The following is a 27,110-nucleotide window of genomic DNA, read 5'->3' on the forward strand; positions in this document are numbered from 1 at the left end:
GTAGCAGCTTGGAAACCACAATTTAGGTTTCTCTGGTCCCAAAATGAAACCACTGGACTTAGGTAGATGCCCATGAACCTGTTCAGTGTCTACCTGGCTCTTCACCAGTTGCTTCTTCTGCTTGGTCTGAGCAGAGTGGGTATATTTTAAGGCTGGGGTGGGAGAGCCAGGATGGGAAGGGCCTGCTGGGTCTCTCACGCCTTGGCGAGGTGCGGAAGTTAGCGGGGGTACCACGCCCAGTGCGACACTAGCGGCGCCTGGGTGCAGCTGCATTTGTCAAATACTCCGAAAAACAAATACACATCCTGAACAAAAATAGTTTAAAGTCTTCTGATTTTCAGGGGAGAAGGAAGCAGTGGTGCTGGCCCCGGGGAGGCGGAGTTGTACGGGTGGGTGCAGAGCGGCGCGTCCTACCTCTGGGGCGATGTAGTCAGGGGTCCCGCAGAAGGTGTTGGTCCTGGTGTCCCCCAGCATGTTCTCCTTGCACATCCCAAAGTCTGCTATTTTGATGTGTCCATCTTTGTCTAACAGGATGTTATCAAGCTTCAGGTCCCTGAAAAACAAAGCAGATTCTCACTTTAATAACACACGGTTTTGTTAACATGGACTTGCCCTGTGACGGGGGCTTGCACGTTCCATCACAGCCTGAAGGGCAATGAGTAGGTACTTTGCTGGTCCTCCTCTCTCCTTTCAACCCCGACCCTCCATCTACCATGCTCCAGGGTCACTGCTTCTCGTCCTTGGTGTTTCCTCCTTGACCAGCGTCTCTTGCCCAGGACTGGACGTACAGCCCCTCGTGGTCCAGGTTGGCTTTCTCTGGGCCTGGCTCTGACCGAGTTCTGTATCTTCTGTATCAATACCTGGCCCATCTCCAGAGCTCCCTCCATATTTCATGTATGAATGGCTGAGCAGGTGCCGAGATGGGGCCACATAAAGGTCATGCGTTATCTCTGCAAAGTAGCATCCCTCAATGTTAAGAGGGGCCCTCAAGAAACAAAGCCTGGATGGAAAGGAATAAGCTGGTGGTGAAATGTCATGGGGGCTGGTGTTTGGTGATGTGTCTGGTGTAGGGTGGTATTTAGTACTACACAACACATACCCCCATCCACGGTAGGGGTGTAGATAAAACTGACTCTTCAAGGCAATGGCTGGTTGCTACTGATTCCCCTTTCTGACTTGCCACGGAGTACAGCTAATATACCATGGACAAGACACAGACCTGAGGCTCTTTATCCCAGTACCTTTCCTGGGGGTAACGGAAAAGGAAGAAAGGCCTAGAAATATACTCATTTTATGCCATTTTCTAAGTGTCCGTGTTTGTGGATAAATTATCCTGCACCTAATTCTAAGACCGATTAAGGAAAGCTTGTTCCTAATCCAGATTAATTTTAGAATGTGAATCCATCTGATACCAGAACACCATGTCAATGACTTCCTCTGTCCTTAGAGAACCAGAATCCTTGTAGGGCAGCCCACTTCATTTTTAGGGATATGTAAGTGGTGACAAGATTTAAAAAAAACAGGCCAAACTATGCCTCCCTGTGACTTTACCTTTTGGCCCAAGGATGCTTTCTTTACCACACATGATCGCCTGGATATTTGGAAAGTGACACCACGCTTTCTCTTGTCTTTCCCTGACCAAGTTGAGGACCTTTATTCCTCCATACAGCATGGTATTCAGGCTCTGCAACATTCTGGCCCCTACCCTGCAAATATCTCGAATTTGTCAATTTTCTTCTTAAAAGATGGTTCTCAGAATGAAACCGGTATCTTCTGGGTACATGATCTCACAGGTGCAGGTGATGGTGGCACCCTTAGCTTCTGGTCTAGTCCTCTTGCCTCTGAGCACCGTGGCTGCACTAGTTATTTTAGAAGCTCCATCACAACAATGCTTAATATGGAACTCACCGTAAACTAAAACCTCCAGGTGTCCTTTCCCCCCCCCCCCCCAAACTACCATTATACCATTTTCCTGTCATCCTGTACCTGCAAAATGGATTTTTAAAAAGATAATCCAGGAACGACACTTGACATCAGTTTCTTTAAACTTTTATCGACTTTAGTCGGTGGCATTTTATGAATTCTAGTCGGTTATATAACATCCAGCTTTCTCTTCCTTTATCTGCCGTGAATTTCTGAGCTTTGTGAAAACTCCTTTAAGTCTAGGATATGTGGTGGGTGATGGCTACCACTGCCGTCCTTAATGAGCTAAGACGCCTTGGGAGAGAGCAGGGAGAGCTATTGCTCTCGCCTTTTTCCGTACCTCCTCTAAGAGAAGATGCTACAATCTCCTGCTCAAAGATTCTGCTCCCAAAGGGCCTGGCAAGCAGCTCTGTCTCCTCCGCCCCTGTTGATTGAGCCACAGGTGGAGGCCTGACACAGTGGATCAGCTTTTCTTCTTGGGGAAGACTTGCTGAGGTTGCAACATAATGGCACTAGTCCGTCTCGGCTGGGTGTCTGACGCGTAGGGCTGCTGTGGCGCGCCCTCCGCCATGCTCTTGGAGGGACAGAAAACCAGCCTGTAGAAGAAGAGACTGAAGTGGCTCGGCCAAGAGGAGAGACAGAGGCCCCAGGAACCCGAAGAACAACCCAGCCAATGAGAGAGGAGCCACTTTGGTTCTGATGGGTCTGCATCCTTGGTTCTGCTTTCTCAGTGAGGCTTAGCCTCTGCTTAAGCAAAGGTTTCGGTGGTTGTATGATGCTTGTAATCAATACCCATATCCTAAAGTCCCGTCACTATTTGTTTAATCTCCTTTGTTAAACTCTAAGCTTCACGAGGGTGGAATGTGTATTGCTTGGTACTTGCTGTGCTGCGACGCTCTGACGAGAGTGTAGCATGTGTTCCTGTCATTCCATAACCATTTGAGTGAATTCATCACCAGCCAGCGACCATCTCACCACCAGTGAGTATCGGCTACAATTAAGTCCCAAGTAATGGTTCCCTTTTGTTGCTTTCTCACCTTCTGTGAGTAAATTAGCCAGAGAACGTGAGCATGGGATGCAGTTCTGTTTTGGTGCAGAGATGCTGCTAGCAGGTGTTCCCCAGAGCTGACCTCTTGCATCTGGGCCAGCTTGCTGACCTCCGTCACTAATGCGTCAACGATGGTTTCTGTCTGACCAGGTGCATGGATACCTCCAGGATATGTGAATGTGTGTCTCACATTCAGATCAGTTTCGGTTCTGTTTCTCCCATCCTAACTCAAATGCTGTCGCACTTTCATTATTAGGATTGAAGACTTCCAATATGTCCAAGTCTTCTCCGTAGGCAGGCCTTCTGCCTTGTTCCTTCGTTTTAATTAAATCCACTTTCATTGTGACTTATGGATTATATTCCAGTAAGTCCAATTATAGGTCATATTTAACTCCTCATGCTAAAACGGCAGGTTCATTTCCTAATCCACACTCTATGCAATAGTGATGTCATTTTGAGTTTCTGCTATAGGAAACATATTTGTATCATTTACAGCCACATATGTATGTTCCTAGAAATTTGGCTGAAGGATGGTTTTAGGGTCATCGCTAGGGAGCCAGATATCCACTGCAGTACTGTACATAGCTCAGAAGGATAATGAACATAATATCTAATACTGGAATTTCTTTCACATGCATTTTATCGTTTGATTCTCACAACAGCCCTTTGATCTGGAATCACTATTTTTATTCATATTTATCTAATGGAAAACAAAGGCTCTTAAAATTATACAATCTATCCCAGCAAATCCAGGCTTTACCCTCTTTTGCATCCCCTTAAACCAAGCTCACCCGGTCTTTCGCATTGAACTGGTCTTGCTCAGATACCTCGAGTCTTCTGTGATTGCAAGGGTACATTTTGGTCAATTCTAAAAATGAATGTTCTCTAGGCCTCAAGCTAGGAAAGCTTCATGTTCAATTTTCAATCCACCCTCTAAAGTGGGCAGGGTGTCTACAGGGTTGGGAGAGAGGAGATCATTGAAGCTTTGAGAGATCTAAGTCAGAAGGGGAAAGGTCCAGAAGGCCTGCCATGCAGAGCCAGACACCCTGAGGGGCAGGAAGGGATGAAGGCAGAGGAAGACTAACTGGAGAAGCCACAGGACCCAAAGGCCAGAGTGTTCACAGGTACCTCACAGGACACCAGGACCCAGAAAGGACCTTCAGGGTCCAGGTCACCTGGCATGGCTCTGGGAAGCACCCATCTGCCCAAAGGGCTGCACATCAGGGCATCAGGTACAACCGAGAATTCAGTGGAAGCCTTTCTTTCCATTGTGTTGTCAACATAAGCAAAGCTCCTCCATTTGGAAGAGGCAAAGTGGGAGCCAGAAGAAACAAGCTTCCAAATCCAAGTTTTATCACTAAGTAGCTCAGCCAAGCCATGTCTCCTCTCTGATCCTTTAATGACTCATCCATAAAATGGGTACAGTGATGCCTGCCTTGCTTATCCCACAGAACTTGTGAGCATCCAATGAGATCATCCACATGAAAGCATTCGTAAGTAGTTTCAAATATAGGGGTTGGGTCCAGTGTCATCGATCAAAGATCATCTTAAGGTCCCTTTCAATTCTAATATTTCTAAGACTTGAGATTCTAGATTCTGCTGCTTCTATGTTTGCGTATTTTCCAGCTCCTTGGTTTTACATTTAACCTAAGCCAGGGCTGAGGCATCTTTTAAGGTGCCACCACTTTTACGATTCCACCAGTAACGGTAGATGATTGATGTTGCCACCTGCTTCTCTACTTTTTTTTTTTTTTAATTTATTTATTTATTATTTTTGGCTGCACTGGGTCTCTGTTGCTGCACCCGAGCTTTTCTCTAGTTGAGGCGAGCGGGGGCTACTCTTTGCTGCAGTGCACTGGCTTCTCATTGTGGTGGCCTCCCTTGTTGCGGAGTGCCGGCTCTAGAGCGCAGGCTCAGTAGCTGTGGCGCACGGACTTAGTTGCTCCGCAGCATGTGGGATCTTCCCTATCTTCCCGGCCCAGGGCTTGAACCCGTGTCCCCTGCATTGGCAGGCGGATTCTTAACCACTGTGCCATCAGGGAAGCCCTTGTCTACATCTCTTGGCCTCAATTCTTGTGACTGCCAACAACAGCCTTTCCAGAAAAGCTGGACACAATTTGTTCAATATTCCTCCACTCGACCTCCCTATTTCCCCCCTCCCCCTCCCCCCTATTTCTGTGCCTTTTCTGGAGTCACTTCTTCCATTTATAAAGCCTCTCCCCTTTTAAAAAAAATCCTCTTTCTGATAGGAACTTTTTGTTGGCATACCCTCACCCAATTCTGACGACACCTTAATTTTTCTTCCCTTTGGCACTTTTTTTTTTTTTTTAAATAAACTTATATTATGTTTGGCTGTGTTGGGTCTTCGTTGCTGCATGTGAGTTTTCTCTAGTTGCGGTGAGTGGGGGCTACTCTTCGTTGTGGTGTGTGGGCTTCTCATTGTGGTGGCTTCTCTTGTTGTGGAGCATGGGCTCTAGGTGCACGGGCTTCAGTAGTTGTGGCATGCGGGCTCGGTAGTTGTGGCTCGCGGCCTCTAGAGCGCAGGCTCAGTAGTTGTGGTGCACGGGCTTAGTTGCTCCGCGGCATGTGGGATCTTCCCGGACCAGGGCCGAACCTGTGTCCCCTGCATTGGCAGGCGGATTCTAAACCACTGCGCCACCAGGGAAGTCCCGGCACTTACTTTTTTTTTTTAGGAACTCACGTTCGTTCGTTCGTTCATTCATTCATTCATTCATTTATTTATTTATTTATGACTGTGTTGAGTCTTCGTTTCTGTGCGAGGGCTTTCTCTAGTTGTGGCAAGTGGGGACCACTCTTCATCGCGGTGCGCGGGCCTCTCACCATCGCGGCCTCTCTTGTTGCGGAGCACAGGCTCCAGACGCGCAGGCTCAGTAATTGTGGCTCACGGGCCCAGTTGCTCCGTGGCATGTGGGATCTTCCCAGACCAGGGCTCGAACCCGTGTCCCCTGCATTGGCAGGCAGATTCTCAACCACTGCACCACCAGGGAAGCCCCCGGCACTTACTTTTAATTAGAATCTTATTCACTTAGACTTTTTTTAGAGTATGCTGTTTGTGTCTTTTCATGTACTTATATTTTACCTCCAAAAAAAACCCAAAATAAAAATCCAGAAAGTGGCTTAATTAGGGATCCAGAGGTTGGGACTTCTATAGCTTTTGCATCCACCACAATGCTTAACCGAGGCTGTGTGTTTAGTGGCTGGTCCGTCTTCGTTACCAGTTGTAGTGGGTTTAATGGTGCCCCCCCAAAAGATATTTATGTCCTAGTCCCTGGAATCTTGTGAGTGAGACCTTATTTGGAAAAAGGGTATTTGTAGGTGTAATCAAGTTAGGGATCTTGAAATTAGATCATCTTGGATTATCTGGGTGGTCCCTAAATCCAATGTCAAGTGTCCTTGTAAGAGACATACAGGGAAGGCACAGAGAGAAGAGAAGGCCCTGTAAAGACTGAGGCAGAGACTGGAGTGATCCCAAGCCCAGGAACACCTGGGGCCACCAAAAACTGGAGGGGGCAAGGAAGGATCCTCCCCTAGAGCCTGCAGAGGGAGTGTGGCCCTGCTGACACCTTGATTTTGGACCTCTGGACTCCAGAGCTGTGAGGGAATAAATTCTATTGGCTTAAGCCATCAGGTCTGTGCTAATTTCTTACAGCAACTCTTCAAAACTAATATGATAATCATCAGTGGTCAGAAAAAGGAAACTAATAGAATCCCCTTGTTAATTCAGTGGCCCAATGAAACGTTTAGGCCAGTAAAGTTACAGTGGGCAGTTGAATAATTTCTTAAGGCCAATCTCAGTGTCAGTGTACCTGCTGGATGACCTCCCCCAGTTTTAATTATTCCATGTCTTTCAAGGATCTCCTACAACCTCAGTGAGTACACTGCTAAATAAACCCAGGATTCTTTCTTTGTGGTGCATAAGAAGCCTTAGAAAATATTTCTCATGGATGTAGTAAGAGCTCTAAAATGGGTACAATTTATGATATTAAAGACACTTATGGACCCTCATTGGTCTTTGTCCTGAGTGTCAGTAATTTACAAGATGAAATAATAGAAACATCATGATGTGGAGAAAGAGACTATACTGGGGCATGTGGGGTTTTGTTGCATGAGGTCCCTTTCAGCCCTAAGATCTCTCTTCTCTCCAGTCTTCCTAACTTTTCCTCCCTCTTTCCTATCCATCCATCCCACACAATCTGCTGAGTGTCTCAGTATAGGTATATCTTAGGGATATTGCAGGCATTACAGATATAAAGAGGAAAACAACCACGGAATCTGATCAGGGTTTTCAGTGTACTGGTGAGTATTTCTCACTTTCCTGAAGATTAAAGAATGGTATAAAACAGATATTTAATCGATTGTTTTGTAGATAGCCCCCGCTCCCCCAAATACAAAAGTATATCCAAAGGATGCCAAAGAGACGGCTTAAGAAAAATGAGTTCCAAAACCTCCCCTAAGTCTTTAGTTCTGGGCTTTAAATGGGGCAGCCCTCACTTGGCTGTACCCTCTGGAAACGGAGAGGTTTCCCTAAGTGAATTTTCAGCCTATTCTGTAAGCACCAAAGCCCAGTACTGGCCATCCCGGACGGAATGCTTCTGGACTGTATTATACACAGTTTGCCATCTTCAACAATCTGTGTAGAGCATCACTTAGCCTGTACTGATGACTCCGGTCATTCCTGTGAGCATCTGCTGCAGAAAAGCACGTGACCCCACTGTCTCGGGGCCTTGAGGTTGTCCTGCATCTTCCCTTTATGTCGGTTCTCAGCTTCCCTTGTCACCAGTGGTCACTGTGTAGGCCCCCAGCTGCTCTGCCAGCATCCTGTCCAGCTCCTTCCTTCCTTCCTTTTTTTTTTTGTTTTTTTCAATATACTCCCCCCACCCCGCCCAATCTGCAGTGAGTCGGAAACGAGACAACTAAGCCTTTGAAGATCTGTATGATAAGTAAGTGTCAACTGTGCTTTGAGGGAAGTAAGGAGACTGAAGTACATTAGCTTTCATCCAAGAAGGATGTGAAATGATGGTGTCCAATAGATTCTGGAAAGACATCCACTCAAGAAAGAGGGTACACACGGCATCCTGGGCATGCGGACAAGGTGTAGGCTTGTAGGTTTTCGCAGGTGTGTTTGTTCAAGGAAGGCCTCCCCTCCTCCCTCACCCGAAAGGAGGATATTCAATACGCAAATACAGGCAAGAAGGAGAGATACAAAAGACAGAAGAAAGCAAGCAACAATAAGAGGCCAAAGAGAAAGTAACGGAAGGAAATGAGACAAAAGGTAGGAGAGAGGGAGAACAGGACTGGAATAAAGAACAAAGTGAGATCAGAGCCTTATTGCTTTTGAGAGCGGAATTTCTTACTTGGTTGTTAAATCACCATCCGTGCTGTTGCTCTGGGCAGGAAGCCCGGGTGTGGAACTTTCTGCCACAAAAGCACACTGACCACTTCATGTCACTTAAGCACAGTGATGAAATCACCTGGACCAGAAAATCCAGTTATCCCAGTACTTGTTTCCAAAGAGTAAAATTTACCTGTAGACTATTCCTTTGGAATGAAGGAACTGCAGACCGAGAATGATTTCGGCAGCATAGAACCTGAGGGAAGGAAAATCAAGGCTCAACATGAATGTTTACTAGGAAAAAAAATTCCCCTTTTTATCTAGTGAGTGTGCAGCGCTCTGCTAAATGTGTGCACGGAATTTTGTTGTAATCACAACAAAAGGAAGATATCATCCATTCTACGCATCCAGCTTCAGCCCTGAGAGAATGAAATGGAGCTGGTATATTTAGCCCTACCCGCATCTAGGGCTTATTCTTATATTGTAAACTATAATGCTCAAACTGTCATTTTTTTTTTTTTGCTAATAGAACATTCAAAAACACTAAATGTAATAATAGGGAAATAATTTTCCCTTTTATTTTAAAACCTACTTGGACCCCTCAGACCTGTCTGCAGGTCATTCCACATAGACCTGACTTCTTCCTGTGTGAGAAGTGCAGCCTGAGAGGAGGAGGAACGCACACAGGCAGACCTCAGGGATCTCACGGGTTCGGTTCCAGACCACCGCAATACAGCGAGTCACACGAGTTTTTTTGGTTTCCCAGTGCATATAAAATTATGTTGACACTACAGTGTCACCTATGAAGCACGCAATAGTATTATGTCTAAAAAAAATGTACATATCTTAAATAAATACTTGTGAACTATACTTCAGTTAAAAAAATATGGCTAAAATATGCTAACCATCATCTGGTAACGCAGAGCTGCCACAAACCTTCCTTTGTAAAAAAACAAAGTATCTGCAAAGCACGATAAAGTGAAGTGCAATCAAACGAGATATGCCTTTATTAGAAGCTGGGAGGTGATACCTTGCTCTCCACCTTCAAAGATGACAGACTCAAAGGAGGTGAGTTTACAGGAGGGTTAAAGTTAGAGATAAGGGAGAACTTCCCACAAGTGAGGTCTGCTGGATCTTGGAGAAGAACGCAGAAACCCCTTCCTGGGAGGCAGTGAGGACAGATAGATAGCATGTGTCTGCGATGGCTTTCATGCCTTACACACCTGGAAGGGACCCCGAGAATCCTTTCTAGCAGAAAAATACCCGATGATTTCTGTGCTGCAGGAATCTCATAAAATTATCTCCGGGCACTTGGCCGATGGTTTCTGGAAGCAACGAGATCGGCGCCGTGCTACCCACTGGATTTGACAAAGCAGCCACTTCAGCCGGGGTTTCTGTAGGAGCTCGTGGAAAAGTCTGTCTCTCAACGCAGCTCGACCTGAACCCCTCCGAGTGTTCAATAGGGGTAAGATTACTGAGCGTACAGCAAGCAAGGCTAGTGTGCACCCACCCTTTTAAGTGGAGCCAGGGGCACAGTTTTCTTGTGTTTGACCGTCTCAGTGGTTTGATGACTCAGGAAAGAGGGCCTGAGGGAGGAAGGGTGCGGGGCTTCTGTGGGACTCAGCTGCAGTCCCACCTAGTAAACCCACCCTACTCGATTTCGCCAGCGCCTAGAGTGGCTTGATGCCAAAGAAGGCGAACGTATTCTCGAGAGAGAGCAAATGTCTCTTCCTGTTTCCTAATTCTCCTGCCCCCAGAGCTGACTGCTTGATGCCTTCACACTGAGCTTCCCTTGAAAGGCCTCCATGAAGCCCCATCCAGTGACCGCCTTGCCCATCTGTGCTCCATTTGACTTCTATTCAAGGCGCAAATATTGCTTCTGGGTTCAGATGATTTAGAAGCCTGAAGAAGTGGGGGTGGTTCCTTATGAAACTAAGTAGTTGATCTCGCAGCAGAGAAATGAAATAAAACCGACTTGAATTTAAGCTTCACAAACTGGGAAAACAGTTGCCTCATTGGATGTGTTCCTGGGGTCACCTCGCCCTGGGGTTTAGGCCCACTGAGTGAGAAACAGGAAAAGTGTCACGTGGGGAAAAGCATGGTGCGGGCACAGTGGACCCCAGTCCCTGACAAGACCAGTGGGAACCCCCCAACCCTACAAGGGCTCTTACGTGGCTCTGCAAAGATCGAACTTGTGGCAGCTCTGGATGTGGTACATTAAGTCTCCTCCGTTGAGATACTCCATCACAAAAAAGAGGTTTTCCTGCGGAAAGACACAACGATCCCAACTGTGAGCTTCTTGAAAATAAGAAAACAAGGATTACTTTTTAAATGGATTTCATTATTTCAGAGGAACCAGTTCTGTCTTGAAATCCCTTATAAAAAGGCCAGCAAGACAATTTAGCGGATCTGTAGAGCATTTCTGAACCCCAAGAAACCTGGGGAATCCAGGAGTATGTGTGATGTTTGCTAGGATGCCCGGATGGTAGCATGCAGCAGATGGGGCACAGCACGAGGGAGGGTCCACCCGGACTTGACCGCCCGACAGTGGGATGGTCTTGGGCACTTAATGGGTGCTGGCTGTATACCTACTGAAATTGACAGTGTGTAGGATGGTAAAGAGTACAAACCGGGGGCTCTGACTACAGGGGCAGGGCTTGGAAGCATTGACCCGTTCAACACTCAGTAAGTAGTTCTGAATGTATTCTTCGGGCATGGCCAGAGTGAGTGGGCGTGCTCATGCCTGCCTCATCCATCCAAGGTGGAGACAGCCCCGCCTTCAGGGAGCTCACAGTCAAGTCTGGGCTTACTTCCCTCCAGTGCTGACTTCACCTGTTGCAAGTCACAGCTTATAAGCTGTGCTGCTCCTAACAGGACGCCATGCATGTTGTTAGAGCCGCTGCCCCTGAATGGCAGCTGTCAAAAGCAAGGCTGAGTGGTCTTCGGACCGTGGTCGAAGTATCAGAGGTGGCTGATTCCAGGGAGCCTGAGCTCCTCCATGGTGTCAGACAAGAGTTCCTCAATACGTACACTTATGACCCTTGGAGCACCCTGATTTTGAGAGTCCTCGTGAACCACAGAATTAGTAATCTGCTCAGTGTGGAGACAGTTGGCGTGTCTGTGCATGAATTTGCACCTGGAAACCTCACCTGGGTGATTTTTTTTTAAAGGATTAACCTTTAAGTTTTGAAGTGAGACTAACCGAGGCCCCGGGTCATATGAGGTGCCGTGGAAACCGTGTTCTGGTCTGACAGTGGCACACACTGCCTGCCATGGGTACTAAGGCTGTATCCCCACAGAACTGGGAAACCACGATGGTGGCGATTCTCTCAATAAGTCAGGTAAAGGTAAACGTCCTGCTTTTTCCAAAGATGACCTCAGATCTAGTTTTCTGTGCCATGTGTCCTTACCTGGAGCCCACCCTTTCTCTTGGAGACAGGCCCAAATCCTCTGCTGACAGAAATCCTAACTTAACATTGATATTTTGGACATGGTTTGAGATTCATCACTTGCCCCATCTGTACACACCTGCTTCCTCATTAGCACACCTTCCTGCTGGCTCTTGTTCCCATAAGTACCATATGAACAGCTTCCCACCTTTACCTCTGTACCCGAAACTAGGGTGGCCTGTACACACAGCGGTGGCATCTCTTAAGTACTCAGGAGAATGAGAGGTATACAAGCTTAAAATAAGACCGTTTATCATAGACCTCAGATGGAAGGTTCCTTTGAAACGTTAGGATGCTTACAAATTCCTATAAAGGTTGAAATTTCGGAATTTACAATTTGTCAGTTTGGACGTGGAGAAAGTGGGGGAAGGTGACCGGAGGCAAAAGGTCGACCTTAACTTCTACACGTGCCTGGGATGGTGGTCCCATAGTTCTCGTGTCTGAATCAGACTCCGCACCTAGTGGTGAGGGTTGGGCATTGAATTTGTGCAGTGGATGGGGATATAAGCAAGCGCGGGGCGTGGTTAATGTTTACTACCGCGGGCGTTCTAAGAAGACCATAGTGATTATTAACTAAATAGTAGTGGAGATTTATAGCATGTCAGATGCCACACTTAATTCTACTAGAAGATTTTATGGCTCCACAATAAATCTTTCAAAAATCTGTTCAAGTTCTCATCTCTGTATTAAGCCAGGGCACTGGAAAAAGTCCTTTGATTATCTTCAGTTATTTATGATGGCATTTTGCTTCAGTTTAAACCTTTGGTTTGGGTGAATAGCAGCTAAAACGTGGGCTTCTTAAAGGGGATGAGGGCAGTCCATGCCTGGAAGTCCAGCATGGGTGGGCAGGATGGGGAGACCTGCTATCCCTCTAGGGGATGCTGTTCTGAGGATCTTTGCCTTCTTTTAGAACATTCTGACAGCTGTTTGGAAGTCTTGAGAATCCATTCATGCAGGGAACTGTTGGGTCCACTCTGAGCCCAGCGAGACGGCTCTGTGATGAAAGTAGCATAAATGTCTGCACATGCAAACCATGCGGTCCTGGGGTTTGGGTTTTCAGGATCACATTTTGAAGGATGGATAAACCTCTTAAAAGTTGAATCCCAAATCCCAGTCATAAAGAGTAAATATAAATATAATAGACTCAAACTTTCATAAATGGCTGGGGAAGGACTACTCAGAACCAAAGGAATCCTGCAGGGGTTCAAAAAGGGTATCAGAAAGAGAAGTCTGCCCACTGGAGAAACTCTGAATTGGGTCAGGAAGAACCAAATCCAGAAGGACGGGACTCAAGGCAACTGTTAGGATAATGGGCTTTGCCCTTACTCAGACCAGAGTTCAGATTTCCTCTATTTGTGACCTTAAAGTTACGTAACCTCTCCTGAGCCTCATATTTTTCATCTGCAAAATGGAAGGAGTAATATTCCTACTTCATAGGGTTGTCGTGAGTGGTAAATGAGATGACCTATGTAGAAAGCTAGCTGAGCGTTGGCACTCAGCCTGCACTTCAGAACTGGTAGTTGTTGTCATAGTAAACAATTTAAAAGCCAGTCAAAAAAACAGATCACAAGAACTAAACAAATGGAGAGAGAGTCCACGTTCATAAATAGGAAGCCAATATTGCCAAGATGTCAGTGCTTCCGAACTTGACCTACAGATTCTCTACAATCCCAGTCAAAATCCCAGTGAGTTATCTGGTGGGTATCGACAAACTGACTCTAAAGGTTACATGGAGGAGAGGCAAAAGATCCAGGATAGCCAACAACATGTTGAAGAAGAACAAAACTGGAGGACTGACCTTACCCGACTTCAAGACTTACTATAAAACTAGAGTAATCAAGATGGTGGTATCGGTGAAAGACCAGACCAATAGATCAATGGAACAGAAAAACCTAGAAACAGACCCATGTAAATATAGTCAACTGATCGTTGACAAAGGAGAAAATGCAATACAATGGAGCAAAGACGGTCTCTTCAAGAAATGGTGCTGATCATCACTATATATTATCGTATTTCCACATTTCTTAATTTTCATTTGCACAACATCAGAAAAACAAACACCCAGCAGATACTTCTCAGAGAAAGGAACTGCACAGTCCTGTGGATCTTGAAAGAAGGAGGAAAACAGGGAGTTAGATCTCCTCCAACAAGTTAAATCTCCTCCAGCGCTATCTTTCTGTTCCAGTCAGAGCTGGGAGAAAATGCAAAGCAGGCAAAGCGAGGGGAACGTGGGCTTGTGACACGTGTTATTCCAGCAAAGACCCTCTTCTTAATGCCAGTGATACATTAACTGATGCAAATGATTCTTCTGGGTGGAGTGAGAGTTGAAGTTGTGATGCTGGTGGGGGGTGGGTAGGGTGGGGATGGGATGGTCCAAAACTGCCCTGGACTTAGAATTTGTCAACAGCTCCTGGCACAGCATCTGCGGAGAGGAAATTCTCATCTCTTTGTGTCTCTCACTAGCTGTGTGATCAGGTAAATCATACCATCCCTGGGCCTCAGTCTCAACCTCTGAAAAATGAGAAGTATTGGTGAGACCCTTTGACCGAATTCCTCTTTACAATAGCCTAAAGATGCCCTGATTTTCACCTTAATTTCTTTTCCTTTTTCTTGGAGGAAAATATGAAACTCACAAACTTTGGTTATTGAGCACATGACAAGACCTATGTAGTGCTTCCCAGATGATAAAACACATGTTGGTAAGAAGGTGTTATGCTGCAAAATTCTTAAGAGAAATCTTTGTCCAGAAACAGTGTGTATTTGAAGTAAACTGAAGGGTAGAGAGATGAGCCTTCTCTCTGAACCTTCTTCCACGGAGGTCAGCATTATGGCTGGGTTCGTTATGACCTACCATGATGCCCCAAAGAAGGTCACAAAATAGAGATCAGAGGGCTTCCTCCCGTTTAATTAGTCTCCTAGTTAGGCTAATAGAGTTTGGCTAGTTGGGGGCAAATACCTCTGTGTGTCACGGTCCTGACTGCTTTAACGTCTAAATTAATCCCGCCATGCACCGAGGGCTGAAAAGCAGAATGGGTTAGGCCAGAATGGGCTAGCGCTGTTTTGTAGACCACAGGTCAGGTGAATCATTTTTTGATTGGTCTTTGTATTCTGTTTCTGAATCGTGCGTTTCTTTCTCTAAGAAAGATCTCGAGCACCCCTGCTCAGAGAAGAGTATGTATTATTTCTGATTTCGGAAAAGAGTCCAAACAAAGGATTAGAACTCAATAACCTCTAGGATTTACCCTCCCAGTCCAAGCACTTGGTGAATTTTTCACTTAGCCTACTTGGGCGGCAAAAACATAGCATTTTGTCAAGTAGCTCCATGAAAAGTGAATTTTAAAAGAGGAAGGTTGCCTTACTCAGGGTGTTTCCTCCTGCAGGGAAATGGCCAAGGTTCTTATTAATGAAACAATAAAACACTGAGCTTATTTCCATCCTGTCCGTGAAGTCAGTTTTACTTGGGGTTTGACAGTACAATGATTACAGCCACTGGAAGAAGTGATTCATTGAATAACGCTGAAGAACCTCTCGCTAACAAGCAAGCATTTGATACATCATTCAACAATATTTATTTATCTCTCAGCTCTCCAGTTTGCAAATATACCTATGGCATACATGCCGTTCTGTATGCCAGATCCATAAAAACAAGAGAGTCAGAGTTAGTTACTGCTTTGCTGTGATTTTCTGGCAGCCGAAGGAAATAATCAATGGTGATATTCTGGAGATAGATGGGTATTCAAAGCTCTGTGGCTCTTTTTTTTTTTTCCTTTAAAAAAGGTATTTATTCTTGCAAAGTCATTTAAATATATATACTGAGTACTTTCAAAAATTGAAAATAGCAAAGGATTCTGTGTGTTTGTGTACAAAGTACTGTATTTTCCAAAGCGTCTACAAATATCTTTCATCACTTGGCTGATAGAATGGTATATTTTCTTCTATGTACTTACAAAAATATGACAGACGACTTTAGGGGGCCTCTAACATCTACATTGCTTTGTATTCATTTTCTTTGTAAAATCTCTATATCAAATTTAGCCATGAAAGCGATTTATACTGGTAAAAAGGAGGAAGCAGGTAAAAGCTATATACAGAAATACAAATACTTAGTTTGCCAATCTAAGAGCTGGAAAAAAAATCATCTTCAGATGACAGATATGTACTAATCTCAGTGGTTTTCAAGGCCAAATCCTTTAAATCATTATGGTCTAAATTCAACCAAGATATTGCCTTTGAATCTCTACCTTTGTGGATCCCACCCTTGTTACTAACACTACCGATGTCCTGAGTATGGACTATTGTCAGACTGGAGGTGACTCTCCTTCAGATTGACGACTACCTCCAAGGAGGTTTACATCTTTACTTCTACTTATTGTCCCCCGCCAAGCAAAGGTTTAGTTTGGAATTGCAAATTGTGAGAGCTGCATTCTTGACCTCCACAGCTCTGTGGTGGGGATGCATTACAGGGGCTTCCTGTGTAGAGGAAGAGCACAGAGCTGGGGTCCAGGCTGCCCAAGCCAGGAGCTTACAGAACCAGCCAGGGCCCCACGTGGGGACGGAGCTTGCACCTGGATGGCACACCTGAAGGGCACCTGGACACGGGCTCACCCAAACCCCCTGCTGCTATGTGCACACAGCCTGCGTCAGTGTGGTCATTGACACTCGACATCTTAGGTATGCTTATAATTTAGAAGGCTGGAGCCACTCCAATTCTGGAGTACTTGATCTATTCCTTCCTTGTTTAGTGAGCTATAAGCTAAAACACCCTAGAAAACAGGTTTATTTCCTTTTTCATAAAGAATAAGCCATCAGACTTGAGGACACGGGGAGGGGGAAGGGTAAGCTGGGACGAAGTGAGAGAGTGGCATGGACATATATTTACTATCAAATGTAAAATAGATAGCTAGTGGGAAGCAGCCGCATAGCACAGGGAGATCAGCTCGGTGCTTTGTGACCACCTAGAGGGGTGGGATAGGGAGGGTGGGAGGGAGACTCAAGAGGGAGGAGATATAGGGATATATGTATGCATATAGCTGATTCACTTTGTTATACAGCAGAAACTAACACACCATTGTAAAGCAATTATACTCCAATAAAGATGTTAAAAAAAAAAAAGAATAAGCCATCAAAAAAAAAAAGAACAATCACATGTATACTTTTGATATCTAAGCGTTGCATGTGTATGTGTGTGAAGGAAGGAGGGAGGAAAGGCTCTCTGCAGACCAGCAAACTCATTCACTACGACCTGTTTATATTTCTACTGTAAGTCTAATTAGTAAAACTCACTGCCTTTGATAGATTCATTAGTACCTGTCAGAAATAATGTGCCTGAGTTTCTAGAGGTTTGTACCTGCACCGGGAACTTGGGCTCAGTTGGTATTTTCTGGTTTAACTGTCCCACGGGGTCATCTTGCATTAACTGGCAAATTATTTTCTTCCATAACGGAAGTACAAACAGGGATCCATTTCACGAATTTTAAAATTGTTTTCCCTGATACAATTGGGTCTCTACTAAGAGGCAATAGAGCAGTTAGGCTGATGGACTTTGCTACCAAACTGCCCAAGGGTGAATCCTGGCTCCCTTGCCTGACAGCTGTTTGACCTGTGGTGCCTCTGACCCCTGTAGGGGCCACCTCAATTTCCTTGTCTGTAAAATGGGGATAATAATAGTCTCTACTTCAGAAGGTTGCTATGAAGATTAAATGAGCTAAAATACGCAACGTGCCTAGAACACGGACTGGCACATAGTAAGTGCTTTATAAACATCAGCTGTTATTATATTTATGACCATAGTTATTGTATACAATATACACACAGTGCATGTTGAGAAATATATATTCCCAAACACAGAGGGGTCCCTGGAACAGACTAGGTTTTAACATAAAAGGCAAGTTTTAAGGAATACGGTTTTGATGTGAAAATGACCCTACTCTGCTGAAGATTTTAAAGTTACTAAATTATCGCTACGACAAAGAGAAAAAAAGATACACAAGAAAGATGAAATACTCAAAAATCCTACCTCTGGGTGCCTTTGAATGATATAACTAGAAACGACTCTTTTCTTCTTATGATGCTTTTGTGTATTTTCCAATTTTTAAAGTATGTTTTGGTGTAATTACTTTTATAATTAGGGAAAATATTAAAGAATTTTCCTTAAGAATTTATAAGTGAGTGAGTTTGTATGGTGTAGATTCTCAGTATTTGCCATGGGGGTTTGCTATCTGGCATGGAAATGTCGATTCAGTGTCTGATGTAAAGTAAGGTGCTATCTTTTTTTAGCTCACTGAAGTTGAAACTGGCAGGCTTAAGTATTATGAAGCAAGCATGTCCAGGTACAGGGGATTAGAGTCATGTGATAAAATACTTTCAAAATCACTTTTAATCACAATAATACAAATAGAGTAATTCTTTTTAAAAAGAATCAATAACAAAAAGATCTAAAAACGGAAGCATCATTAAAGTAAAATTTTACATTTACAATATGAAAGATGATTAATACAAGATTAAAGTGTTAGATTTAACAAAATCTGTGGTGTGATTCTCACAGGGCTGTGTTTGCATATACGAATGTCCTAGAGAAATTAAAAGTCCTAAGGCTGTCAAAATATATCAGTATTAACACATGAGATCATTCTTTAGAAGGACATTTTGTGAATGGATATTCTAGTGAAGGGGAAATGTAAAGAGGACTCAGTTATTCTAATATGATGTAGCTTCTACCCTGATTTCTCCTTAGTATGATTACATTTGCTTTTAATAAGAGAATGAAAATAAAGAACATGAAAAATTATTTAGTAACGATGAATATTCAGTATAGCTAGTCAAGTACTGAACCAATAAGGGAACTGTTGCCAAATGTGCATACATTATTGGATAAGTGAGAACTTTGTAGCACTAAAGATTTTATAATTTTATCAAACCTATAACAATTAATTTTGAAAATACATGGAGAACTTAGTAAATATCATGCACATGAGGTCAGAAATATAGATTCCCTCTCCAGAAAAAATAAGAAACGGAGGAAAAGAATAATTATAGTCATTTCTTTCAGGTTTTCCCCCCAAGGCTAGTAAATTAATAAATTTTATACAAGAAGATTTGCAGGTCTGAAGAAATAAAATTAGAATACCAATATTTATTAAAAATATCCAAGTATACAAGTATCCTTTTCAGAGTATCATATGTTAAGCATATGTAATAAATGCTGTAACATCCAAGATGACAGTATTGATATAACAATATGGAAACTGGAGAGTACACATCAACTCAACTTCGGGGTATATCCTATTTTAGCCAGTGGAAAGTGCGGGAAGGTGTGCCCTGAAGAATGAAGGGGAGCTGGTCCATATCTAAAATTAAAGGAAATAATCCACATCAAGTATTTAGCCCTGTGCCTGACATAGAGTAAGAACTCCATACATAGTAACCTTTATTACGTGTATTGTTATTATTTTCTTAGAACAAGTTAAATATGTTCTATATTCCAATATGTTCTCTCTCTATATAGATCTTGAGAAATATACCTTCATAACGACCAAGAAGGTATGTGATGAATTTAGAATTCTTCCAAGTCTTGTACTAGTGAAGTTGCTGAATGGGGAGAGCATCCTACCCCCTCCAGCCCCTAGCCTCCAAAACAGGGAAATGCACATGTTTTGAGCTATTGGGGCATGGGGAATTCTGGGATGACGGATGAGGGGCCATGGTCCCTTGCTTCATGGGGGAGATGCTTGGTTCTAAGGTTGAGGACATGCAATAGATAACTGTCCAATTAAATGAGTTGGATTTGGTGTCTAGGTACCTTGAAATCTCAACTTTACTAACAGTTTTGGATTGACAGTATGATCTAGAAGAGAGACTAGACTGTGATCAGCTAGGCTGATCATAATTGGATCTCAGCTTCCTTAGCTGCAGAATGAGAGTATCTGATGTGATAACCTCTGCAACCCCTTCCTGCTCTTAAAAATTTCATATAGTCTGTGATTACAATAGAAGAAAAAAAAAAGAGTATAACAAATCAAATTAGTAGCTATAAGCAACCAAGATGTCTCTCAATAGGTGAGGGATAAATTATAGTACATCCAGACAATGGAATACTATTCAGTAATAAAAAAATGAACTATAAAGCCATGAAAAGACATGGAGGAATCCCAAATGCATGTCGCTTAGTGAAAGAAGCCAATGAGAAGGCTATATACACTGTGTGATTTTTAACTATATGACATGGAAAAGGCCAAACTATGGAGACAGAAAAAAATCAGTGGTTGCCATGGGCTGGGGGGTAGGAGGTGGGAGGGATGAATAGGTAGAGCACAGAGGATTTTTAGGACAGTGAAACTATTCTCTATGATGCTGTAATGGTGAATGCATGTCAGACATTTGTCAAAACCCATAGAATGTTCAATACAAAACCCCTAACATAAACTATGGACTTTAGGTAATAATAATATATAAATATGACGCATCAGTTATAACAAACACACTAGACCAAAGCAAGATGTTCATGGGGATTCCCTGGGGTCCAGTGGTCAGGACTCCGTGCTCTCACTGCCGAGGGCCAGGGTTCGATCCCTGGTCCGGGAACTAGGCTCCCACAAGCTGCACTGCATGGCCAAAAATTAAATAAATAAATAGTTAAAAACAGGGGAATGTGTGAGGTGTGGAGAGAGGAAGGGGATGCATGAGAAGTCTCTGTACTTTCCACTCAGTTTTTCTGTGAACCTAAATCTGCTCTAAAAAATAGTCTATTAAAAAAAAAAACACCAAAAAACGCTACTAGCTATAGACCAGCTAATGCATTAAAATACAAATGTACAAGAAGAAAAACCTTCTTTAGAGTCTTCCTCATGTGGAGTTCATAAAAATATTAATAAAATAATGCCTGAAGAAGATAGAGACTATTAAGTTCTACTAAATTCTAATGTTTATTCACCCTATCAAGGTAGAAATTACACAAAGAAGGTAGCACTGCAGTTTCTACTTAAAAATCTGAAAAATATGACTTCTAAAAACACATCTTTATTTTGGTTGATAGCGTCCACTTAAAATATTTGTAACTGCTCTTCTAGAAATATTTTTTTTCATAGTTTCTTGGAGAATTACTGTTTATTTCTTTTAACCTATTGAACACCTAGGATTTAAGAGCTCATTCACATTCTGGATAAATACAAATCATTATAAAATGGTGGTAGAAGTTACACAGTAAGTTTTATTTCAACTTATTTGTGTTGAAGATTGTTTTCACTTTGCCAGTTTTCCGTCCCTGGGAAATTTCCATCACGTACTTTGTCTCCAAACTCTGGCCCTTAGATGGTCACTCGCAATTTGTGCTTCTGTGTGTTACTCAGCCTTTACTGGAGCTCCTACTGCTGACATGTCAAGCCCTTTCTTCTGTCTCCACGGTCCCGTTCCTGTCCCTCTCATTTCCAGCCTGGAGACACTTCCTACTTTACTTATTGCGGTGATCACCACCACGGTGAGCCCTCCCAGATTTCCTCCTCTTCTTAGTCTCTCTCTCCTGCCTCTTCCTCACACGTCCTCTCTCAGAAGTGACCCCTCTCCTTGTGTTTGCTGTATCCTAACCCCTTCCTCTTCCAGAATCTTCCATCACAAATTCCTCCCCTTTTGGAGCATTTTCCATTACTCGTAACCCTTGAACCCTGTGATCATAACAAGCCTCCACCTTCGGGGAAACACTTTCTGAAAGACTGCCGTGTAACCACCAAGTTCACCCACCCGCCAGCCACCCCTCTGTCACCTGACATACGTCCTCAGCCTCCCAGTAGGATGCTTCCTTCTGTTCCCCCTAAATGACAGTCAACAGGTGGGCTCCTCACCAGCCTGACCCCACGGGCCCCTCTTTCCTGACATCCTTCTCTCTCCTGGCTTCCACTGACCCTACTCCCCTGGTCCTCCCCTCACCTCCCTGAGGGATCTGAGCTGTCACTTTCCCTCTTCTTCCCCCTCCTCCTTACGAGGGGGCTTTGCTTTGGTTTGGTCCTTGAACCACTTCCGTGGGTTTATCCCAACTCTCACGTATTCCCACAGTGTCAACCACTGCCTGTTTGCAGAGTCCTGCATTTATCCTTTCCTTGAGGTGTGTGCCGTGTCCCCTCCAACGCACGTGGTCTTTGGTTGAATAGGGGGATGCACCTCCAGGTGTCCTGTTGTAAGAACGCTGGGAATGACACGTATTAGGCTGCCGTTTGCTATTGATCGTGTATTTTCTCTAAGACTGTCAGCTGAGAAAAGGACACATAAGTGACCTAAGTGTTACTGTGGAGAGACGAGAGGTAGATAAGAATGATTTTGAGGTCAAGGTAGAGAGTCCACAAGGCTGCTAGGGGCACAAGATCAAGGGAGCTTGGGTCGAGGAAGAGATAATGGACTTGAAGGGCACAGAGGGGTGGAAGAGTGGACACCAAGGGTGGACGTCCTCTCCTCTCGGCCAGCCTTTCTGGAACCTGAGGATGCTGGCAGACGTGCCACAGTCAGCCAATGTAATTTACCAGAAGACCATTTCTTTCTATTTTTCTTCCCCTACAGCTCCCTACCCCAAGAACATTATCTAGAATGCTGTGGGATAATTTTTTAAAAAGAGAGAAAACATGCTTCTTGATATCAAGGGAAAGTACTATTTAAATGGAGAAACCAAATAAATGCATCTGAAAGCAGTCACAGAAAGGGGCAAACCACAGGAACAAAACCACCTTTCTGGGTCTTGTCAGCTGAGAAGCCTGAGGAGGTGAAAGGTAATGGTCACTAAGTAGGATTTGGTGAATCTGAAAGACATTTAGGGGGGAGATCCTCTCTGACCCTTCAAAGGAGGGCGAGTAGCTTCACAGACAAGAGAGGTTACTTTCCAGGATACCCTGGAAGGAGATGCAAAACGTCTATGTTTCGAGGGAAGGTGGTGTTCTGCGGCTTTGGGAGAACAGCTGATGGAGGAACAGACGAACAGTGTGGGCACACGAGCCTTGAAGAAACAAATCACAGAAAGGTGAGAAAATACCTGTGAGCTTAAAAGCAGGTGTGCGGAAAGGGCACGGCATTTCAGATGCAGCAGGCAACATGTGTAGTCACAGAATTCCTGCATATTTGTTCACTGATCGCCTATTATCACCAGCGTCTTGTGAGGGGGGGGTGTGTAAGGCAAGCTTTTTGAGTACAACAGGGATTTACCACGTGTCTACTGTAAATTGACTCTTTTGGGTACGTTTACTGTGAATCTAACATCTGCTGAATCATACTTGAGTTGCACAGAAAGGACATCTGAAGCACATCAAAGTGATGTGTCATTTCTGAAATAACAATTTTCCAGCAATCTTTGTATCAGAAAACTGCCAGAGTCCTGTAAAGAGAAGAGACTTCTCCGTTACTTACAAATGGGGACAACACAAAGAGTTAATTCTTGTCTTAGTTCGTGGATAAGTGTTTTTGAGGATGTGGGTTTTCTTTTCCTGTTAAAATTGTGATAGTTGCTCACACTCCTAACTCAGCTGGAGGGTTTGTGGATTAAAGAGTTTTTTGAAAGCTTCAGACGAGGTAGTTTCTGAATCAAATGCTTGACATGAAAAACCTTCTGGCAATCTCAGATGGATTTTACCTTCAAACTATGGGAATTTCAGAATGACATACTTTTAAAAAAACTGCCATGCTGAAGTCATTTTTCTTCTATTTCAAATAATAACAACTTGCAGTTCCTATGGCACTTTCTCCATGAAGGATTCAAACTTCTCCCCAAATGCTATTTTCTTTTTTAAACATTATCCCTTTGGAGGCTAAAAGGGGACAACGAAGGTTACAAAGAAAGGTTCGGTGACCTGTTGAAAGTCACGTGAAGCGTCAGGCGTCAACTCCTGCTCTGAAATCATGAGTGAGGGCACCCTGGACGTTAAGCCTCGTGTGTTCTATAAAGGGAAAGTGAAACTCAGTTTTCTTTTTCAGAAAAGAGACGTTGCACAGTAATGCTGACACACAAGGGTCACCTGGTTCAGACAGGGCGTGTGGAAGTCGAGGGCAGTGGTGCAAATACATGAATTAACACTACCATCCTCACTCCTGACGTTCGGAAGCCTGCAAAACCTTTGGGCCTTCACTCACATTCAGCCTGGGGGGAGAGGCCCGGAGATGTGCTCATATGATCTAAAACGTCTTGTAGGTGTGAAATTGTAAGGCTACTGAAACTACCTGAACACAGACGGGCCTTTCAGGATTCAAAGGAGACACAGATGAAAGCAGGCCACAGTCCACTTTTCATTTCTAAGGAAAAATTAGTTCCTTAAAAAAAACCCAAAGAAGTGTTAGATGTATCTTTTCCTTAAAGAGATAATAGTCCCCAAATGGAGTCACTTGTGTTAAGCCCACATCGCCAAACTGAGACTTAATACCTAACCTATTTGCAGTTCCAACCTTCCCCAGCGATGTAATCTTAAGCGGTCAGTCTGGATCTTTCTGGTCAGTGCAAGACGGGTAATGCCCCTGATAGAACCCCTTCTTCCCTAAGGGAAGGTGATCCTGCCTGAAACATTCTGCCCTTTTCCTTGTCCCTCCCCCATTTCTGCCTATAAAGTCTTCATTTCATGCAACTCCCCAGAGCTCCCTGTCAGTTGCTAGATGGGATGCTGCAATTCGTTAGTCACTGAATAAAGCCAATTAGAGTTCTAAACTTACTCAGCTCAATTTTGTGTCTTAACAGATTTAGTGATGGTGACGGGATCCGAAGGAAACATCTGATGGCTCTGAGGACAACACGAGACACAGGGAAGGACACTTTGAGAGCATCTTTCCCGCCGTCGCGAGGGCCGTGGGTAAGTTCCCCTCGGTTTTGAGCTCTGCTCTTTGCGTCGGGCTCCTGATCTAATTTAATTGGCTATCCAGTCCCCCATTTGATTGGAACCCCTAGTTCCATGCTGGGAGCTGCTGGTGGTTTAGTCTGCAGTTCCCCATCTGTTTGGAATCCTCCTCCAGATTCCATGCTGGGAGCTGCTGGTGGTTTAGTCTGCAGTTCCCCATCTGTTTGGAATCCTCCTCCAGATTGCATGCTGGGAGCTGCTGGTGGCAGCTGTGGTTCCCCATTCTTTGGGGTTTGCTGGTTCGGTCCTTCGCCCAGTCCCTGGTTCCATGTTGGGAATTGTTGGTGTGCAAGGTCTTTGCCTTGGCCGGGCTGCAGTGACATCTCTTGGTTACTGCTGGTGTGTTAAGGTGCGTGTTTGTTTGTCTTGTGTAGATAAAGGCTATTGTGGATGGGAATTTCAGAAGCAAGAAAAGCCACAAAATTGGTGGCCATGGATCAAGCATTTAAACTGTCAGAATGCTCACCACCTAACACAGAAACTCCTGTGTTAGGACCAGTTGGTCATGGAATGGGTTAGAGTGACACTAGGTCAGCTGCCAACCTCAAAACTTCCATGCAGTGAGGCACACTATAAAACACAGCACAACCTCCAACCCCGCGGCATATCCCTCTTATTCACCTGGCTCCGAGAGAGACCCAAAGGCGTAGCCCGATAAAATGAGACCTTTAAATTCTAAAGAGTTAAGTGTGCCACGTGCTTGTTGTATATCTAAGAACTATAATTCCAGAAGCTGCAGATATCTACAAAAATGGCAAAAATCTTACTAAAAATAACTTAGGATTGTTGTTTGGGGTTCTGAGAACTTAGCCTGGCAACTGTCAGGATGGGGGTCTCCAAAAGACGGCTGGACAGAAACGTGGTTGAACTACCTTTGTGGCTAAGGGTCCTACCAAACGCTGCCGGCCCTTGGAGAGACTGCAACGACCATTATGAGGAAAGTTCCAATTAGTTGAGATCATTTGAGAAGTGCCCTTGAATGTAAGGGCTCCCAAATCAAACAAACAGAATGGGGATACTTATTTTAACTGGCATGCAGAAGCCTTCAAAAGGCTTCAAGATGCCAAGATAGCTTCATTGAAAAATTTGTTGCAAAAGGCTAATGAAAAATTAAAGGCACAACAGGTACCTAAAAGAGCCGGTAAAATGAACGTTATATAACCTTCTGTCCTCCTTTATTTGAATACTCATTCTAGTAATCCGGTCTTAAGTGTCTTTCTACTCTAAAGAGGCAACAGGACCAGAAAATCCACCAAGTCAGTGGCTTTACAGACAGCCCCGTATCTACCCTTAAAGGAGGGCCCCCAAAAGGGCGCTTCCCAGGATGGTCGAGACTCTGAGGGATTTTCTGGTAAACTGCTACATTATTCCCTTAAGCAGCTAAGGCAAACTAAAATTAAAATGAATGAAAAACAATTACCGAGTTTTGGCAGATACCAGAGCTATACTGTCTGCATTAAACCCCACTCAGAGCCTGCAGATGTGATCCCAGGAAAACTGGCAGAAGCCAGCTAAGGTGAGGGTCAGCTCCCCTGGACCTCTTGTAGTACATGATAAAGAGAGGAAAATATAATAACTGTTGTACCCCCTTTGGGGACATCAAGTACAAGGGGTTGTTCAATACTGCAAGAAATATCTGCTGTTTGTCCCGACTGAAAACTGGCAAGATAGATATTTATAAGGATTTCTTTAAAAAGTAGCTCAGTGGTAAGAAGTTGGTCAGAAATTGGAAGCTCATAGGAATTTTTTTTTTTTAGGCCTCTTCCCCTAAGCCAAAATAAAACTATGTACACCCCAGAGGGAAAGAAAAACCTTCTAAAGCCTTTGTGAAAGGATTTACTAAAACATTCCAAAGGCAAACAGCTCTAAATCCAGAACATAGAGATCTTTTGATTTCCATCTTAGTTAGAAATCTTCTCCCTGATATAAAAGAAAAAAAAAAGCGAATTAAGGATAATTTAGTTGGATGGGGTGGATCAATTTATGATATCATTTAGGCTGCAACCCAATTCTTTGAGGAATTGAGAGCTACTGTCATGATCTTAAAAATTTTGCAAGACTAGAAATTCAGCTCTAGAGGCAGTTCAAAAATCCAACTATTCCTTTCACCAATCCCACCACCTTCCCTATTTATCTCAAAAGGCGTGTATGTATTGGAAAAATTCTGGCCTTAGAAAACCAAAGTCCTTCTTGGAGGAACTTATATTCTATCCCTGTGCCTTTGAGATGTAAATGTTATATAAACTTTAGGGAGGTAATTCTTATTAGAAGGAAAACAAAAGGGGGAAGGTCATTTGAAACTTAGGTGAACAAAACATCTTATAAGTGTCTTCCCCACAAACATTAGTGAAAAAGCTTTAGCCGCCTGAGCGGGTAACCTTAACTTATTCCCTCCACCAGGTAAACAACTTAGATTCAGCTGCTTTTATAAGTAGTGAATTTTGTATTATTGTAGCTGATTCATGGTAGTAATTTTAAAATGAAAG

At 43.8% G+C, this 27,110-nt stretch overlaps 2 protein-coding genes across 8 annotated transcripts in view; one reads left to right on the plus strand and one right to left on the minus strand.

Moving 5' to 3' along the window:
- The window catches only part of LOC309626470 (uncharacterized protein), a gene marked incomplete at its 5' end in the record, with an annotated part of 239,324 nt that overhangs the window by 189,778 nt on the left and 22,436 nt on the right, over nt 1-27,110 (plus strand). For 4 of the 5 annotated variants that reach the window (XR_014243211.1, XR_014243212.1, XR_014243213.1 and 1 more), the window contains one exon: nt 24,468-24,579. Coding sequence is in view for 1 of the 5 variants with exons in the window: in XM_082387206.1 (XP_082243332.1) it covers nt 24,468-24,505 (38 nt within the window). Of the gene's footprint in view, nt 1-24,467; nt 26,405-27,110 lie in introns of those variants that run through there. The other variant, XM_082387206.1, reaches the window with a different exon arrangement.
- PRKCQ (protein kinase C theta) overlaps nt 1-27,110 on the minus strand; it is a 153,443-nt gene that overhangs the window by 24,417 nt on the left and 101,916 nt on the right. For all 3 annotated transcript variants that reach the window (XM_082387147.1, XM_082387148.1, XM_082387149.1), the window contains 3 exons: nt 10,496-10,587; nt 8,518-8,580; nt 415-553 (listed from right to left, as the gene is read on the minus strand). In XM_082387147.1, the coding sequence (XP_082243273.1) occupies nt 415-553; nt 8,518-8,580; nt 10,496-10,587 (294 nt within the window). The remainder of the gene's footprint in view (nt 1-414; nt 554-8,517; nt 8,581-10,495; nt 10,588-27,110) is intronic.

This window comes from Balaenoptera borealis (genome assembly GCF_965194805.1).
Source record: "Balaenoptera borealis genome assembly, chromosome: 3".
Classification (NCBI taxonomy): Eukaryota; Metazoa; Chordata; class Mammalia; order Artiodactyla; family Balaenopteridae; genus Balaenoptera; species Balaenoptera borealis.